Source organism: Strigops habroptila, chromosome 1 (genome assembly GCF_004027225.2).
Source record: "Strigops habroptila isolate Jane chromosome 1, bStrHab1.2.pri, whole genome shotgun sequence".
Classification (NCBI taxonomy): domain Eukaryota; kingdom Metazoa; phylum Chordata; class Aves; order Psittaciformes; family Psittacidae; genus Strigops; species Strigops habroptila.
The window spans coordinates 62,054,511-62,073,269 of NC_044277.2; the positions used below are offsets into that span (position 1 = coordinate 62,054,511).

General features: G+C 39.1%; 1 protein-coding gene across 2 annotated transcripts in view; it reads right to left on the minus strand.

Annotated features, from left to right (window-relative positions):
- Window positions 1–18,759, minus strand: part of ERP44 (endoplasmic reticulum protein 44) — a 49,480-nt gene that overhangs the window by 1,165 nt on the left and 29,556 nt on the right. For both annotated transcript variants that reach the window (XM_030509880.1, XM_030509890.1), the window contains exons 5-11: window positions 15,597–15,781; window positions 15,008–15,123; window positions 10,782–10,839; window positions 9,395–9,511; window positions 5,239–5,350; window positions 4,685–4,826; window positions 1,566–1,668 (exon numbers count right to left, since the gene is read on the minus strand). In XM_030509880.1, the coding sequence (XP_030365740.1) occupies window positions 1,566–1,668; window positions 4,685–4,826; window positions 5,239–5,350; window positions 9,395–9,511; window positions 10,782–10,839; window positions 15,008–15,123; window positions 15,597–15,781 (833 nt within the window). The remainder of the gene's footprint in view (window positions 1–1,565; window positions 1,669–4,684; window positions 4,827–5,238; window positions 5,351–9,394; window positions 9,512–10,781; window positions 10,840–15,007; window positions 15,124–15,596; window positions 15,782–18,759) is intronic.

The following is an 18,759-nucleotide window of genomic DNA, read 5'->3' on the forward strand; positions in this document are numbered from 1 at the left end:
CAGAGATGAGGAAGTGAACATCCCCGGTCTTGCATGCATTTGTCAAGGCAGGATGGAGAGAAGCGCAAGCCTGCAGCTCTAGGCATTCCAGCCTTTGCCCAGGTAGGCAGCAGGATCCAGGGACTCAGCAAGCTTCCTCCCTCCCTGGCCAAGCCTCCTCCACATTTCAATTGCCTTGGTGGCTCTTCCTTATGCACGCCTGTCAGACCAACTGCCTGGCCTACACCTCAGTCTCCAGCCCTATGTTCTGCATCTGATCTGAATTCTGGTTGCTCCATGAATTCCTGAGAAACACAGGGAGTTACCAGTTGAATGAATTACTGTGAGACAATTCAGCTCGCATGTTTTTAGGGCCAGTCATGACAACATTCAAAAGCTGTCATACTCCTGGCCCAGGGCAAGCCTCCAGGGCTTAAATGCTTTTAAATCTTTTGACTTTGAGCAGGGCGACACAGATTATCACACAGATGACCAGGAAAATGGGCTTGTAGCCATAAATCATTTCTGTCCCCTGCTCATGGGTCCCGGGACAGCCCAAGGCACCCCAACAGCATGGCACCAGGTCTCCTCTGGAACTAACGTGGCTCTTTGAGCCCCAGACAATGCAACATGTAACTTAAAGTGTTTAAAACCAGTTGTTTCTTTAGAGAGTGCCTGAGTTATGAGAAGATTGCTTGAGAGGCTGTTACATTTGCACTCCTCAGCATGACACCAAGTGTATGAGCTGAATGGTGTATTGAGAAGATCAAGACACAGAAGACTGGGCAGAGCAGAGGGAATCGGGGCTGGTAATCAGGGCTGCCCTTTCTTTTCTGCCTCTTGGATTAAACTGAACATTGAGGTGCTCCTGAGTTTTGTCTGGAGAAAGCTGTGTTTCTGAAGAGATCCCAGGAGCGACTTCCAGGTATGTAATCGTATAGCATGTAATTGTACAGCATGACAATCTTTGAGCACCACAGTGAGGAATCCAAACTGACAGATGCAGCTGTGACCACAATTAATGCCACTGGTTAATTGTATCAATAGAAGTATCAATACTTCAAAAGAAGTATTACTGCTTATCAGTCTTTTGTTGATGCTCTAAATTTGCCTCCTGCTTGGATTGGTGACTACAAGTAAATATGTAAAACATTCCACCAATTGATGCTTCCCCTTAGAAGCACGCCTCATAGTGTGTCATATGGGAAATAATGCATCTATGATGATTCATCAGTTTCTGCACTGAAATCACAGGAGAACATAAGAGCAGCTCCATGAACTCAGAACAGTCAGCTAGCCCAAGATCTGTTTCAGTGGAGAAAATGCGTATTCTTATGCTCTTGCCCTCTTGCCTTACTCAAGGCAAACAGGCACCATACTTCCCCCTAATGCACTCATTGCTTTTAACCCAAGGAAATTAAAGGAAGAGCCAAGCAGAAGTGGCAACATTATGCTTCTACACACAGATTTTTCTTTCAGAAGAGTGAAGTTAAAAGTACGCTCACGTTAGAAAGCACAGCTCTGACAAGGAGTAAAAGAAGGTCTTTATTAAATGGGCAAATTAAACGCATTTGTTGTAACCTTACCTGACCGGGTGCTACATCAGTTGGATCAGGGCCATGATGAAACTCTCTATGCAATTTTCCAGAATGCAAGTCTAGTACAAATTGCTTCAGTTTACCTGGAACTCTGGAACAAATCCAACAGAAATACCCACATATTTATTACAAGTTAAGCCCAAACACAGAAGGTTTAAAGTGCACTGTTTACAGTAGCCAACTTCTGTTTGTCTAGCACACTATGCCCACTTTTAGGTGATTAATAGAGGACAGGAAGCCAAATGGTTTGTTAAGGTATCCTACCAGCTTCTTTTTCTTTCTACTGTCTCTTGTGAACACAGCAAGTATTTCATCTTTCCAATAACTCCCACAGAGTTGTACTAGCCGATAACTTCATTGTATACTCACTCCAGCTCCCCACTAACCATAATGTAAGAGGGAACAGCAGGTTCCAAATGCACAGTTTACAGATACAAATGACAGTTGGGTAGCAGTATTGACAAAACATCTTTGAAAGGCTCTCTAGTGCCTGAGCAACTGCATATACACTAGAGATAAGCACTAAGAGGATATCAATGTAAATCTAATCCGAGATCATCTACTGTCACCCACAGCAAATGTGCTAAACTACAGCATCCAATTTTATTTGTGAAACGTCAAATAGACTAAAAAGCTTAAAATGAAGAGTTGAACTAATAAGTATTAAAGATGAGATTAAAAACTATAATATGAGCACTATGCATGCAATCAAAAGGTAATGCACAGAGACAGATTTTGCAGGGAATCATTCATCAGACCAATTATTACATTTAGGAAAGAGGGACAAAGTGTGGCCAGATGGGGTATCAGCAGCATTTCAGATCATCAGAAAACTCTATGGATAAAATGTAGTATAATATAGAGTCAGAGGGTATCACTACAGCAACATCTGTAACTAATCAGTATTACAGTGGTACTTCGAGGGGCCTCTTGTCTTCCCAGACAAGATCAGGAATTAGCACTGATGGAGAGAATGGAGTTCATTCCAACCCGGTTGTAGGGACAGCAGAATCCCTGCTTCCTGCTTTACCTTGGGCTCCTGCCCTCTTCTAGGTCAGGTACACTGCTGGAGACATTCTCCTCCAATCTCTCCTCCTCTCCTAATGCAGCAAGGGCGCTCAGTGCCTACAGCCTCTTGTAGCTCAGCCAGTTCCCACTGTGAAGCTACAACTGATCTGTTGAACCCTGCTATCAATTCCAACCTGGAACAGCAGAGTGAGTAGGGCCAGGTGGCCAAAGCATAAGGACAAAATATTGGGGGTGGTCTCATTTGCCTGTAAAGTGGCTATTCTCCAAAAACACGACTCCCAAAGGAGAGACGAAATCTTTTAGTGGGGCAGTTCTGAAAGTCCAATATCCAAACCCTGTTGGTTGGTGGCAGCACTGACATTACAAAACGGGGCCAGTTTGTGAAAGAGTCCAGAAAACATACTATAGTGGCAGAAATCCTTGCAGATAGATGAAAGTCTCAGAATTAAGATTTACCTATTACTAAAACCACCAACAAACAAAACACCACCACAAGAGAAATCCAAACCACACACACAAGAACATCACCCCAGGATACCACCCACTCCAATCTCTCCTCGTTTCCAAACTGTGTGTTAGATATTTCTAAGTATCAGCTCCATCTCTTAGACTAGGGTTGAATAATTATTTTTCATTAAGCAACTGCCTACAACCATGACATCTCTCTCATCTGCATTTGTATGTAAGAACTGGTATAAAAACAAGCAAGTAGCTGTTATTATTCTGAAAGCGCTTCACAGAAGCAGGATGTGTAAGAAATGTAACATGAAAGTCTAAACTAAACATCTCTATTATCCCTAAAAGAGATACTGATTTATTTTAGGGCCGTTTCAAAAGTGACAATAAAAAGAGTGCTTTGAAAATGCAAATATCCCACTATGTTTGCTTTTTTTAAAGTGCTGGCACGTGTGGTGAACATGCTTTTTCAAATAGGAACACAGGGAGAAAAATAGCCACTACCAGAGTTTCAACATAGATAGCTTTAGATATTTGAAAAACATTATTTGAGATAAATCAGAGACCACATTTTAAGAATAATCCTCTGGATAAATATGGGGAGAAGCAAGGTTTGAGCCCTCCTTCCAAACATGAACATTTCAGGTAGTGAAATGTCTCCTGCAATGGCAGGATTAGACACGGGGTTACATTCATGTTGCATGCTAAGTCTGAGCTTCAAATCCCTGGTTTTGACAAAAATGAAATACCCTGAGTTTTTGGAAGTATGAATGGGCAGAAATTCAAATCTCAAAGCCTAGGCATCTAACCAGGAGTTAACAAGCAGTGTATATGCAGGTACCTCCTTTGAAACAGAAACTGGAGTTGAACACACAACCTGAAGACAAAGACAGAGTGCTTGTCTCATGCTGAAAGCCCCTGAAGATAATGTTTACACATATTCACTCCTCAACGGAGCCATGTGAGACAGAACATCTGCTTCCAAGGCAGTATGACATAAAGAGATAGACTGATGTAAAGAGGATTATCATGGTATTTCACCTAAGCACCCCGATACTTCTCTCGCTTATTTTATCCAGATAACATGCCAATGATCCAAGTTGCACATGGAAATTTCAGAAACCCATACAACAAGGATTTCTCTTCCAGCTTTCTAGGTTTAGACTAATGCAGGAAGGCATTAGGAATTGCACCTCAGGAAAAAACCAATCAGCAGGCTGGGAATACTTACATGGTGCATTTTACATAATCGTAATCAATACATAACATAGCACTTAAACGTTCCATTTTAAACCTTTTAAAGTTAATTGCTGTATCTAGATCACTAAAAATACCATGCCAGGCTCCGAATGCCTAACTACTGTGGAAAATAGAAAAACTTTGAAATGAAAGAAGAGCAGCATTTGGAATTTAATATGAGATTCTCTTCTTGCATAAAGCAATGCAACTGCATTTGACCTCACACCAAGTCATACTGCTTTAAGGCTTTAACACTGAATCATACATCGGCAGACTTACTTATCCCAGATTTATTCATCTTCCTATCACAGTACTGATTAAAATACGAGCATGTCTTTTCCTTTGTTCTTTTCCAATTCAAATGCACAAAGAAAAATACTTACGACAAGTCACTGAAGTCTGGAAAGACATACATGTGCCTAAAGCTATCGATGGCAATAACAGGGCAGTCTGCTGGAGTCTTCTGAATGTGGAGGAGCGGGTGCCTGAATTTATCACAGTCAGCATGGAGGAAGTTTATTGTACCTTAAAATTGTGATCAGACAAAAATCCATGTTAAGATTATTTTTAATGACTATCTTGAAACCCTAATCACTTTCATAACTATTACACAGGTGGATATTGGATAGATATAACATGCAAAACCTGAGAACAGATTGAAATAACTAACAGCACCAAAATAAAGTGGTTTTGCCCACAATACAAACTGAAGTTTTGTTGAATGCCCTCAAGCTGCATTAAATCATTTACACAAGAAGGATTTCTGAAATGAGTTTCTCACCAATAAATTGTGTACCTATTTTAATCATTTCCAGAGCAGTCGGTCCTCACTGTCCGAAGTACAAAGCCAGGATTCTGTTTGGCCTTTCCTTCTACTGAGTTGGTCTGAAGAAAATTATACTGGTAAAAAGAAGAAGTAGTAGGAGTTACTACAAACCTTTTTCACTTATTAACTGTCGTGCAACTTCCTGTTGGAATTTCTCTAAACTCTCCAAGTCATCTTTCATGTGGAAAAGTATGAGAAAAGGAAGGCCTTCTTCTGTCAGTTCCTGCACAGAAAACAAACAACAGAACTTGTTTTTTAAGGGCACTTAAGCAAGTGATTCCAGCAATTTTCAAATTCAGTGAGATCTCTACTTTAAACACAGCTGAAAAAACCAGGACTAAAGACCTTAACTGCTGACCCTTCATCTAAGGGTTATACAGTTAACCATATTTCCTTCCTCTGTCATAATCAACAGATAAAACATGAAGGAACTTCATTATCCACATTTCAGGAAGGGATACACTTGCACTGGAATACTCGCTCAAAAGAAATAGCCCTATTCTGAGAAAACACACCATCTTTATATAAACAGCAATATGGCCTAAACAGTACAGTATTAAAATGCCATGAAAAGCTGAGGGTGTATTCTAGACCCAGCCCTAGCTTGGTTCATGCAGTAAGTCGGTGTTCTGTTAAGCATAACACAACAAGTGAGTATTTTTAGTTAACTCCATCCTAAAAAGAAAAAAGAGGGAAATAAAAAAAGCTAATGACAGCTGTATCAGTTACAATCAAGTACTGCTCTTTTGCCACTAAGTACATCCTGACTTGTCATCTGTATAACACGATTATTACATTCACAGGCAAGTGTATATTACTACAATTCATTTGCACAGCTGGTGTAAGAAGTGCTGCCATTTCTTTGATTCTAGCCTGTGTCAGAATAAAATCTATGCTTTTTGATAAATATAGCACTCATTTGTTCTGCCACCAAATAGAAGAGATTCTGCAGTTATTTTTTATATGCAGTAAGTCCCAAGAAATGCTTTTCATCTGTACCAGGAGCCAGCCAGTTATACAGTGTACCTGAAATGGCTATCATTCTCTCTTTAACCAAGTCGTTCAGGTAAGTTGAAGCTTGGTCTTTTAACAGCAGACTGCAAAGACTCTCATAACTTCAGTGCTCTTAATGAAATCCACACTTCCCAATCCATGCCTAAACCAATCACTACTCATATTTGCTTGTTCTCACTTTTACACACATGAATTTGGCTGGGTTTCAGCCTCCTCTCCTACCAGAGAATGGGAAAAAAAATCTGTTTCGTACCACTATGATCATGGCTCTGTTTCCTCACTCCTTTCAGCAGGTACATTTCCAAAGGGAGAACTCTCAAGCAGAGCTGGGTATTCCAGCTCCAAGCTCCCCTCCTGCTTGCAAGCAGCTAAAAGGACAACCTTGGTGAATTCTAGTCACGAGATCAATTATCTCCAACAGGCTGTTAGGACAGCTGACTTGAAGGCCTTCCTAATTTTGGCCCTAACTGGTTTCTATAAAGTACATGCCTTTGTTTGCTTTTCCATTCCAGCTTTCACAGCATGTCTCACTGATCAGGCCATGGCAAGTAGAAGAGCTATTTCACTTGCTTTGGACTGCTCTCTCAAAACTGCCATCTCATTTGGCACTGAGAATATCCAAAGATATTTTCTTAGATCTGAGCTTCCCACTTCTGTATGTCTTTGACAAACTTTTCACCCTTTCAAAAACTCACAGTTCAGCACCATCGTTAGACCACATGATTCACTGCATTTATAGTACATGGAACTAAACCAGCCTGATTACAGGTTAAACAGTGATTTCTCCTGAATGATATTACTGATCCCAACAGCCTTTTCTTGTCTCATAAAGGGACTGTCTTGCGAATGGACAGTCTTCTCAAGCAGAAGACCTTGCTTCAGAGTTCAATTACTAAGTATTGTCTAAAGTCACAATGATGAACTGTTCAGATTGGGCACCTTCCTGGCTACCCTGCCCATAACACTTATCAGATAATGAAAACAATAAAGAAAATGAGGGGAAAACCCTACCTGTGGTTTACAGAGGCCAATTTTGATTTTAAAATTGCATGTAAAGTCTGTAGTAGAAATTTCTGTCTGTCTTATTTATACAGTATTCTAGTGCCATAAACACAGCTTAACAGTCGCAGCACTTCATATTTTTACCCTGTAATATTGTGCAGTATGCACTAAGAGCCCACGTAAGTATTGTACTATCTCAGAAGGCAGAAGTACCTCAAATTTGGCATGTTTAATTTTGCTTGGGTACTGGCAGCACTGAAATTTTTAAACAAATGTTGCTAGGCAAATCCTCACATTGGAATTGTAAATATCTGCCCAAGTAAACAGGAATCAATGGTTGAGAGAACAACCAGAAAAACCACAGCACAATGCCAGTGATGAACCTTGGCTTCTAAGGCTCAGAATGCAATTTCACCATAGGAAAAGTACACTGAAAATCCACTGCACGTTGGTAAAGATGTTAACATGTGGCATCTTTTACATATTGAGTTGCAAATGAAGAATTAAAATTTGTTCAAATAACAGAACCTTCCAATAAAAATTGGTGGGGCTGATGTACTTAAAAGGAGTACTTAGAAGATGCACTTGAACCATTTTGTGCATCCTCTCTGTGATACATCTGTATCCTGATGTGTTCTGTGTGCCCAGAACAGCAGCGTTACATAACTGAAGGATTAGGATAAAAAAATTTAAGTGTGCAAACTGAGAATGAATCATGACTGGTTTTTAATCCAGTGTGGACAGCATACTACAATCCATTAATTATGTACCTCACCTGAGTTTTTGAGAGATGCTGTAGAGATGTACAAATACTGAGGTACTACAAACTTGCTAATTTGCTAAAGATCTTTTTCCTGTTGGTTATTTTTACAAAAATATTTATAATAAGGAGTTAGAAATAAATGAAAGAGGAGTAAGTTACAGAAAAACTTTGAAAGAAAATAAGGATAGCAATAAAAGAAATATTTAAAAGCAAGATCCCAAATTCCATCTTCTGAATTACAGCTAAAAGAAGAAATGTGAGGGAAAGAGCATGTGAAGCTAAAAAGACTAAGAAGGTACCAGTGCTTAATCACAGATTGACACCCTGCCGCCACTCCCCCAATCACATAGTTTTTATTACAATTCCCAGAAGACTGCCAATTCCATAGATGCTCAGCCACCATTTCATATGCTTGTTTATTAGATAATGCTTTGGAACCATTTTTTCTACAACTAACTTCAACATTAAATTTTAAAATCTGATTATAACAAAAGGATAGTTAGCAACTATTTTACTCTTTCAAACTGTCATGGACATGCTGACACAGATATTTTCTACCCCAACTAGAAGCATTTTTCAAGGTCATAATAGGTGCAAAAGCACTTAAATAACATTGATGTCTGGATCTTAATTCAACATTTAGTCGTAACATCTGCATAAGTAATATATACTTACTTTAGATGAATAATACATTCTACCCAAGGTGTAACACTCCCATACATACTTGTAGAATCATAGAACAGAATCATAGAATAGTTAGGGTTGGAAAGGACCTTAAGATCATCCAGTTCCAACCCCCCTGCCACGGGCAGGGACACCTTCCACTAAACTGTATCACCCAAGACTCCATCCAACCTGGCCTTGAAAGGGACTAAGCATCCACCATTTCTTTGGGCAACCCACTCCAGTGCCTCACCACCCTCACAGTAAAGAACTTCTTCCTTGTATCTAATCTGAACTTCCCCTGTTTAAGTTTGAACCCACTACCCCTTGTCCTGTCGCTACAGTCCCTGATGAAGAGTCCCTCTCCAGCATCCTTGTAGGCCCCCTTCAGATACTGGAATGCAACCTTCTCTATGAGATCTCCACGCAGCCTTCTCTTCTTCAGGCTGAACAGCCCCAACTTTCTCAGCCTGTCTTCATACGGGAAGTCAGTCTTCATGCTCCAGTCCCCTTATCATCCTCGGGCCCCGCTCTGGACTTGCATACAGACATACGCTTTAACACAAACACATTCTCAGCATCCAAGTGTCCACACTCCATAACCTCTTACTTTGGGAGTGCACAAAACTACTACAAATCTGCCTCTGGTGAGTTTCAAGTCTAACAAAAAAGCTTCAAAAGAATGAAGAGACATGACCTAACAGATATTTTCTGCCAAAAGCAAAGCATGTAGAAAGGTCTTTGGCATGGATTAGAGAGCTTGAAAGAGATAACTTGGTTTTGAGAAAGAAACCCCAAAAATAGAATAGTAGAAAAATTTTTTACCTCTCCATTTTCAAATGTAATTTCTCGAACAAGTGGTACACATTTATCTTGTGTCCATGCATAAATCAAATCAAAATTGGTTAGTGAGCCTAAATACACCATATCTGGAGCATTTTCCTGTTGAAGAGAAAAATATACTGGTTGAGAAACAGTAAAAATGACTTTGCTACCTTCAAAGAAGATTATCTACCCAACAAAGTAACAGTGTCCATGTAAATACTGAAAGCCAGTCTTACACCAATATTCAACCCTCGTGCATGCAGCATTTCTATTAACTATGTCACAAAAGTACAACAGGAAAATAAATATTATGTGATCATTTATGCAATCAGCTTCACTTTTTTACACAAACTAAAGAAAAAATGAAAAGATACTTTGTTTCCAAATTCAGGATGCCTGTAATTCTATTATTAGACTATTACTAGGCTATTAAGACTTCTGTTCATTGAGAAATAGTATCTCCATACTTGAAACTGGTATTTTACACTTGCTTTGCCAAAGAGATATGAATAAATAGTTTTCCTTTATTTGCTAGTAGTTTTAACTCTGATTTCAGTGCTGCCATCTTTAAATGTAATTACAATTTTGGTTAACACGAAGCAAAGCATGACTTTGGAAGCTGTGGCCATGATTAAGCACACCTTAATTCAGAAATTCCACATAAATCAGGTAACCTAATAAATTCCGGTTTTGCAGAAAAAGGTTTGAGGTTTGAAACTCCCCTCCCCCTGGTTTTTTTTTTTTATCTATTTCCCATTTGCAAGCAACTCTTTTCATACCTTAAATTTGAGAAAGGAATAGATTTTCAGATATTATGTTTCTAAAAAGCAATTCTTGCAGATTTTCTTCTCTACTGATTTTTTCCTCAAGTAAAATCATGTTTATGAGAATTTGTTAACATATGGTTAATTGTACTAATTCCATTTTTTTTAATGAAGAGAACAGCTCTTAACCCTTGTGGGCTAAGACACACAAGACAGGCAAGTGACAGTCAGAAAAATACTTAGTAATTGTCACTTGCTTTGAAAAACATGTAGTGCACCAGCTGATGAACTTCACAGATTTTTAAGACTTCTACAGAACACAAAGTATCTACAACATAATGAGTTCAGTGTGTTTCTATGGAAAAAAACCCCAACACACTTCTGGACATTGACATTTAAAATTATGAGTTTTGTGCATTTAACTGGCAACAAATGAAATCAAGATCTTTTTCACTGACTTAGAAGCACTAGTTTCTATGATCCTATTTCTCACACTACTTAGTGATGAAACAAAATTAAGATTTGAGATGCAGTAACATACCGAATTATCTGAATATAGTCTCCATTCGTTCATACTCACATATAATGACAATAAGCAGAATAAAATACATAGTTACACTTACCCCTGGTGGCTTGTAGATTACATTGTCTCCGCTAAATCTCTCTGCTTTTGAAATAGCCCTACAACAAACCAACCAGTAAGCATGTCTTGGTACAGACAAATGAAATAACTGAGATACCAAATACCATATCTTAATTTGCTATCCTTCCTTCTTTTCTTTTCCTTCAAAATTTGAGAATTAAAATCCCTGATCTTTAAAGTAAACTGTAAAGTGGCTCCACAGTAACTTGGCCTGGCTAGACAAAAGGGCATTAAGGGAGTCAGCAAGACCAGACTTCTGGACTAAAGGCATCAAAGTGCAAGTGATGAATGCTGGTATAATTTTGGGTAAGAAACCATCAGAGGAAAATGTTAATGAAAATAACAAAATCATGTAATTAAAAAAAAAAATAAAATCATGTCTATTAAAAAAAATATATAAATACCTATTGTTAAAGAAGGAAAGGAGAGAAAGGTTGATTCTTGTTTACATTTACTCTTCCTGTTCCATGTTTACACTAAAAATTTACATCTTACCTACCCTGATAAAGAAGGGCTTTGAGGTGCTCTACCAGCACAAGCAGTGAGCAAATGGATAGCAAATAAGCCCACACCGTCCATTTTACTCTCAGAACAGATCTAGAGAGCACAAGTCACAGCACGCATCTTCTGACCACTTATGATATGGTACTTGTATACCTTGAGAACACATGCAGTTCCTCTTTGGTATTCAGTTCACTATGTCACCTTAGTAAGTTCCTTTCCTGCCTCTGGAATATTTTGCAGTTCCTTAATCCCAATCATAACACAGTACCCTGAAAGCTGCCAGGTTGTACCCGCAAAGTTATCATCTCTTATTCAAACAAATGGGGACAGCTGTGCACCCAACAGGAGACAGGAAAAAAAGAGAAGAAAGATCTCAACAAAAATAAACCCTTTCACCACCTTCAGACTTCTAAAGAGGCCTGCCCTCTTCTCTCCCATTCCTTGCTGTTCCAACATAACTCATGTTGGTAAGACAGAGTTGACTGGCTGCATATGTCACAAAACAGTAAAATGAACTACATAATTCTTTTCCTTTTAGCATAGGTTAACAGAAAGCATGTCAGCCTCTGAGAATAGTTAGCCAAGTTCCAGCTTCTCCAATTATAGTATCTGTTCTGAAGGCTCAATATAAGCATTGGTGAAGACTGATTAAGAGATGTAAGGGGAAAGGTAAGAAAGTAAAAATATCTCAATTTATCTCACTGCAAGCTGAGGTAAATCTTCCAGAGGTCTGAACAATTTAGGCCAAGAAAAAAAAAAGACAGACATCATAATGCTTAACTCAAAGTCCTTCACTGCTTAAGGAGAAAGTGAAGATCTAAGGGCCACCTGCCTAATCACTGCTTGGTAAACCAATAATAATTTATAATGAAATATATGCTCTAGGGGTAAGCCTGTGGTGGACCCCAAAAGGTCCTCCACATCAGTAGCTGCAGTTGTGACTGATTTGTCTCCCTCACTCAAAGTGGGCACATGATGTGAAGACCCCAAACACCTGAAGATACACCTTTTTAAAACAACTACCAAAATGGAAACACTTCAGGTTGCATTTTGTGTCTTCTCAAAGCAGTAATGCAGAAGGTGAGCACCCTGGAAGCACACAACTCCCCTGCCCCATACTTGCTCACTAACGTGCAATTAAAACAGTTCCTAGATTAGTCACACTCTTCCATGAGTTACCTACAGTTCATCATAGCATCTTAAGATAAAAAGTAACCATTTTTTTTGCTGTTTGCTTTGGTTTTCTGCATTTGGCTTCCTATATTCTGGCTCACTGGCACAAGGCCATTCTCTCCAGTTCTACTTTTAAAATCTACCTCTAATAATCTCTTAATCAGTATCTCTCCTATCTCATCCTGCTCACACGCCTTCTTTCATTAATCTTGCTCTGCAGTCACCTCAGATCTTAACAGAACTGTAAGGAACAGTTGATTTAAGAATAGTTCTAAGCATCAAAACGATCTGCAACTAAGTACCATTAATACAGTTTAAAAATATGCTATTACAACTACCTAAAGCCAGAATAATTTTAGCATAGCAGGGAACAATTCTGTCTTGACAGACGTTGAAGTAATTTTTTCCTGTTAAACTGATTGTTTTGAGTTTATTTTAGCTTACTAGAAGTTTGAACATGACAGCTCACGTTACCGTGTATCTTCCAAAGCAGATACCTGTTGAACTCTGTCCATAGCGAAACCAAAAGCCCCTCCCAGGGGCTGTTAGGATGCTCAGTCACAAGAGTTCAACTGATCACTGCCAGCTCCCCATGAAACATTTTGATATATATATTTGGAAATACTCTGAATAGAAAATACTGCTATATAGCCAGCATCTCCCTCGGAAGTCTTTTCACGTATAATTTTTTAGGAAGCTTGAGAGCCACAGCAACTCAGAGATGAAAACATTTAGCTTCCAAGGTCACTGTCTGGAAGGCTGCACTGTCAAACACTGCCAGCTCCAGGCTAGAAAGGGAATGGGAGTCTGCAGAAGACAATAATGACAAGCTTGCAATCTGTAGTTACATGGTCAGGTTACAAATAATCAAACCCTGATTTGTTCTATTATGCTTGCTTATTACCTATGCCTAGAGAAAAAACAAAAAACAGAAAACCCATAGTAACTACCCCAAGAATGGTGCCCATCAACTAAATGGTAACACTGAGCTGTGGGAGACTATTTCTCATTATACAAGGCTGACAAATATTAAATCAAAGATGAACAGACTCGAACAACAGAAGAGAGAATATTACAAGTATTGTTATCTTACTAAGGATTTTCTAAAAGCATTCTTGAAAAGAATGGAAAGTCATATACAGGTGGTGCAAAAATAATTTAAAACTCTAACAACTACTCAGACTGGCTGCCCTGAGAACAAGCATGGATAAACACATCAGAAAACATCTGAGATAATGGCCACTCTTTGGGGATAAGACTGACAGACCTACAGACCACAGAATTACAAAATCTGTGTACAGATATATGGTTCTCTCATAGCCAAGGCTGCTTACAGAGTCATAGGATACCTGACTGGGAAGAGAAGGAAAGCCATATATACTCCTGCACATTACAAATACTTCCCCCACTCCCAAATCTTTTTCTTGGAGACATATTGAAGAGGCATCAGTGACTGATAACAAATTTTGTTCAAACAGATGAAACGTTTTCTACCTTGATACATCCTCTCAGTTTCTCCGCTATTCTTCATATCCAATTCAAAAAACTCTTAAGGCAACTGAGATCGGTGTAAAACCTAGTATAACCCAAGCAAATCTCTGATCTTGCAACTAGGAGTATACTGCAACAAACTACTACATTCCTGATAACGCCCAATCACTTTCAATTGGGTGGTGGTAGCAGATTAAACACTGCAGAAATAATTGCATTTTATTATGCTACTTAAAAAGGTAATCACTCCCAATTTACTCTTGTTCTTCCAGGAAAGGTCTTTTCATATTTTAAGTATCACTATAAATCTTTATAAGTGAGAAATTCAAATTTCTGTAGGTTCTTCTTCTAGACTTACACCATGTAGCTCACTAATGCAATTGCCTTGCTAAACTGTTACCGTGTGCAGTGACATAGAATTCACATGAAACAGATCCAGGCGCAGAAATCAGGCATTATGGGAGAAGATCCTCTCCCCTGACATCAAGAGGAAATGAGCAAGCAACTACTGAATTATTCTTTACAGGAAAAAAAAAGGGGAAATAAGGGGGGGGGGGGGCGGGGGAAGAAAGACCTACTACAAAAAGAAGGAAAAAAGCTACAAAAATTGTAATTTCTTTAAAGAAAAAAAATTAAGAGGTTAAAAAAAAGGAAGTTACTCAGTCTGCAAAGCTGATAACATTTTAAATGAAATGTTTTCTAACTCTTCCCTACTTGTTCTCCTTTCCCTTCAAAGTAGTAGGTTTTTGGGACACAACTGTCTAGCATTCCCCCCTAAAACCTTCTCAATTACATTTATACTATACTGACAAAGAGTGAAAAAAATAAAAACTAGGCAAAAAAAGAAAGTTGGATTTCACGATAGACATTAAGGCTAGGAAGAGTTTTCTCCTCCTATCCCTTCCGTGTATTTATCTGCTTAAGGTCTAGTCCTTTCAGTTATGCCACACTGAAAGTATTAAAGAAGTCCAATTATTAACAACTTATTAACATAATTTCAATAATGAAGTCATGCAATCAACAAATTTTAAAACTTACCCAAAGGCAGACAGGAATATGCAATCATCATGCAAAATATTCGCTACTCTTTCAAAGGTTCTGTAATTGTCAGTGTCCTTTTGCTCAAAGTATCCAACAATATTTCTTCTGCTGCGCTGTAAAAAAAAAAAAAAAAGGTTAAATTATAACTTACCTCAAATTACTAGAAATCATTACTCCCTAAGGATATTAAATGCAGAGATGCCATTCATTCAACAGTCAATAACTGTGTAGAAGTAACTTCTTTTCTGCCTTTTCAATATTCAGAAGCATCCTTCTGAGTATTTTTCCAGAGACAAATATTAGAAGTATCTTGTCAAATACAACATATTCTTTTTAATTGATTAAAATAGAGTAATTTGGTAGCGAATTTACTGTAGCAAAATGCAGCTGAAAGTGATTATATTGGAATAATTTGTAATACTGGAAATGATCCAGTTTTCCACTCAGCTTAAAAAAAGCACTCACAACATTTCTGCGAGGAAAAAAAAAGTAAATATATACTTCAAATACATTGTGTTTCACCACTTCAACATTAAAAATAAAAAAATAAATATATATTTAGAAGGAATAAAATTGAAAGACTTACATCAAGAGAACTAATTTCCTCCATATCCTGGACCTCCCGAATAGGGTTACTCTTCTGCTGCCTGATGTAATCTGCGATTGCTGTCACAGATCTCTGGCCCCTGTATTCTCTCTTCATCATCATTCCATTCCGGAAGAGTTTCAGGGTTGGGTATTTGCTTATCCTGTATCTCTGAGCTATATCCGCTAAAAAGAAATTAAGAAAGTAAAACCAAACCCTTACAAATACAGAAATACACTGAATATCTTATACATGTATATGTGTGCATGTAAGCGGAATCCCTGAACCAGTACTTCCAAGTCTTTAAACATGAACAAACTAATAAAAAAAAAAAAACCAACCCCGAACAAAAACCCAAACATACACACACTGCTATAGGGGAGAAAACAGATAGCAGCTACAGCATTTCTCACAGGTACTGATCTTCATAAAAAATCATGACCAAAATCTGGAGTAAGCAAAGACTTGACTTGGTCAGTTATACTCATTTGATACACTTCCTGTGAACAACTAGGAAGGCCAATTTAAGAGCATAACAAGAACCTAAGAATCTTAAAAGCTTGCCAAATCTCAGTTACTTAATCCACTTGAGAAAACTTTAATAAAATCAGCACCTATTTTACTTTAAACTCACGATTTTCATCTAAGTTACAGTGCTGGAAATAAGATTGTCATGTCTTAAACTTTAGAGAACATGAACCCTGCAAAGTATTTCTTGAAGCCGATGAAGGCCAGAAAACTTCTGTTACAGTTCTGAGCTGTTCAGGTTTTGAACAAACACAGAATTTCAGGTTTCTAAATGAAGGCAAACACCTCTCCGACCAACCACCATCAGCATTCGCTTCAAGACTGTTCTTCATTCGCATATATACATGCAGCTCTGCTTTCTTCTAGACTTTGACCACACAGAACTTCATACAACAAAGTAACGCGTATTTGTGTTCATCCAGCGTAAGAGCACTAGCTATTTTCACCTTTATATAACAAGTCAGTTATTTAAGTCCAAGTTATTTGTTCCTGAGGCTTACAAACATAAAAGAAAAAATAGAATGAGGTTTTACAGTAAAATTAGAAAAGCAGCAAAGAAAGGCAAGCAGAAGCAATAAAGCCCAGTTTCCCATGAAACATGCGTCCTGCGCCCCTTATCTTCAAACACAACTAAGGCAATAATCTGGTTCTTTACTACACCCCAGAGTACTTCAAGCATCCCTTCGTCCTTCTTCCACTTTGGTTAATCTCTGAGACACAGCAAGTTGCAACAGGTGCTGCAGCTAGCCCCCAGCTATTGCACTGACAGGGTGCTGGCTGAACCCAGGACACAGGGAAACTTAACGTAACTGGGAAGTGGTTCATGGCATACCAAGCAGGATCATCAGCCCTAGTGTCGTGGTTTAAGCCCAACTGGTAACTGGGAACCATGCAGCCGCTCGCTCACTCCCCCCCTTTCTCCTTCCCCCACTCCCAGACGGATGGGGAGGAGAATCGGAAGAATGTAACTCCCACAGGTTGAGGTAATAGCAGTCCCGCAACTAAGGTATAATACAAACCACTACTGCTATCACCAGTGATAATAATGATTAGTGAAATAACAAGGGGAGAGGATACAATTGCTCACCACCCGCCGACCGATACTGAGCCCGACTCGAGCAGCGATCTGGGCCTTCTGGGTAACTCCCCCCAGTTTATATACTGGGCATGACGTGCTGTGGTATGGAATACCCCTTTGGCTAGTTTGGGTCAGGTGTCCTGTCCCTGTTTCCTCCTGGCTTCCCCTCCTCCCTGGCAGAGCATGAGACTGAGAAAGTCCTTGGTTGGAATAAACATTACTTAGCAACAACTAAAAACATCGGTGTTATCAGCATTGTTCCCAAGCTGAAAGTCTAAAACACAGCACTGCAGCAGCTACTAAGAAGGAGAAAAATGACTGCTATAGCTGAAACCAGGATACCTAGGTTTTTACAGCAACCTTTCCTACAGCACAGAAATTGGATTTGCTCACCTCCTATGTCCAGCAACTGCTTTAATCAAATTTTGGAAGTACTTGATAGCTTTCAATGCTCCCCCCTTTCTCTGTGGTTGAAGTTCAGCAAAAAGATTCAAGGAGTTTTTATGAGGAAGGACTGGAGGAGCATGGTAACCAGATACACGTTAGATTCTTAGGGAAATGAAACTAAAACCAAACAGTAGAGACAAAGCATGTAACGTCAAGTAGATTTCCACAAGCACTTTCCTTCTGCTTTTGCTTTAATTATGCCCTCCTGCTCACTCCTCCCCTTGAAATGTACCTAGAAACAAAAAAATCTCCCAGCCCCTGTGAAAATGGTGTCTTTTATTAGAGTGGGATGCAATTTACCTAAACCTCAATCACGTTTGTACCTAAATCCAACTAAATCCCAAAATATGAGCAGTCTGCTCACTTTCCAGAGCTGCTTAATCCTTTGAGATGACTCATTCCAGTCAACCACACCTGCGCCGCTTCCCCTTCTTCCTTTCTCTCTCAAGGAAGGAGGGAGATGGTGAACTTCTACAGAGCGGTTCATCCTTTGGAGAAAGAGGCGTTTCATCCAGTCAAGAGAGAGGAAGGCATTCGAAGTGCAGGCTGAATGCTGTTCCTTTTCAATGACCCCTTAGTGAGAAGTCAGAGAGTGTGCTTTAGGTGACCTGGACTGGCCCAGAGCAGGAAAGCAACCAAATGAGGGTCCGTCAGCACACCTGGACAGTACTGAACGACATAAAAACTAATCCTTTGTGACAAATACGTCCTTCTCAATTACATACTTATCACAAAGCATATTTGCTTTTTATCTTACACTTACTCTAGAGAATGGAGACAGAAGTCCTGTGAAAGCTCTTATTTAGAGGCAGTTGGCATAAGCAAACTGCTGATGCTGAGCCCCTAATGTACACGTCTTGGTTGCAAACCACAATTAAAACCCTGTGCCACTGGAAGTAAGTCATTCCCTTATGGAACTGCACCTGTAACTGTCCTCCAGCACATAAAACTCTCCATCTCTTTCGGACAAAATACATCTGAATTCCCTGCTGCCTGGAAAACTCTCAGTGAAACCATCGTTGTTTTAATTGCTGCTAAAACACGACTAATTTCTTGCAGCTTTAGTTATTGAAAACAATCTTTGTACCAGCTGCACAACTTAAACCAAAA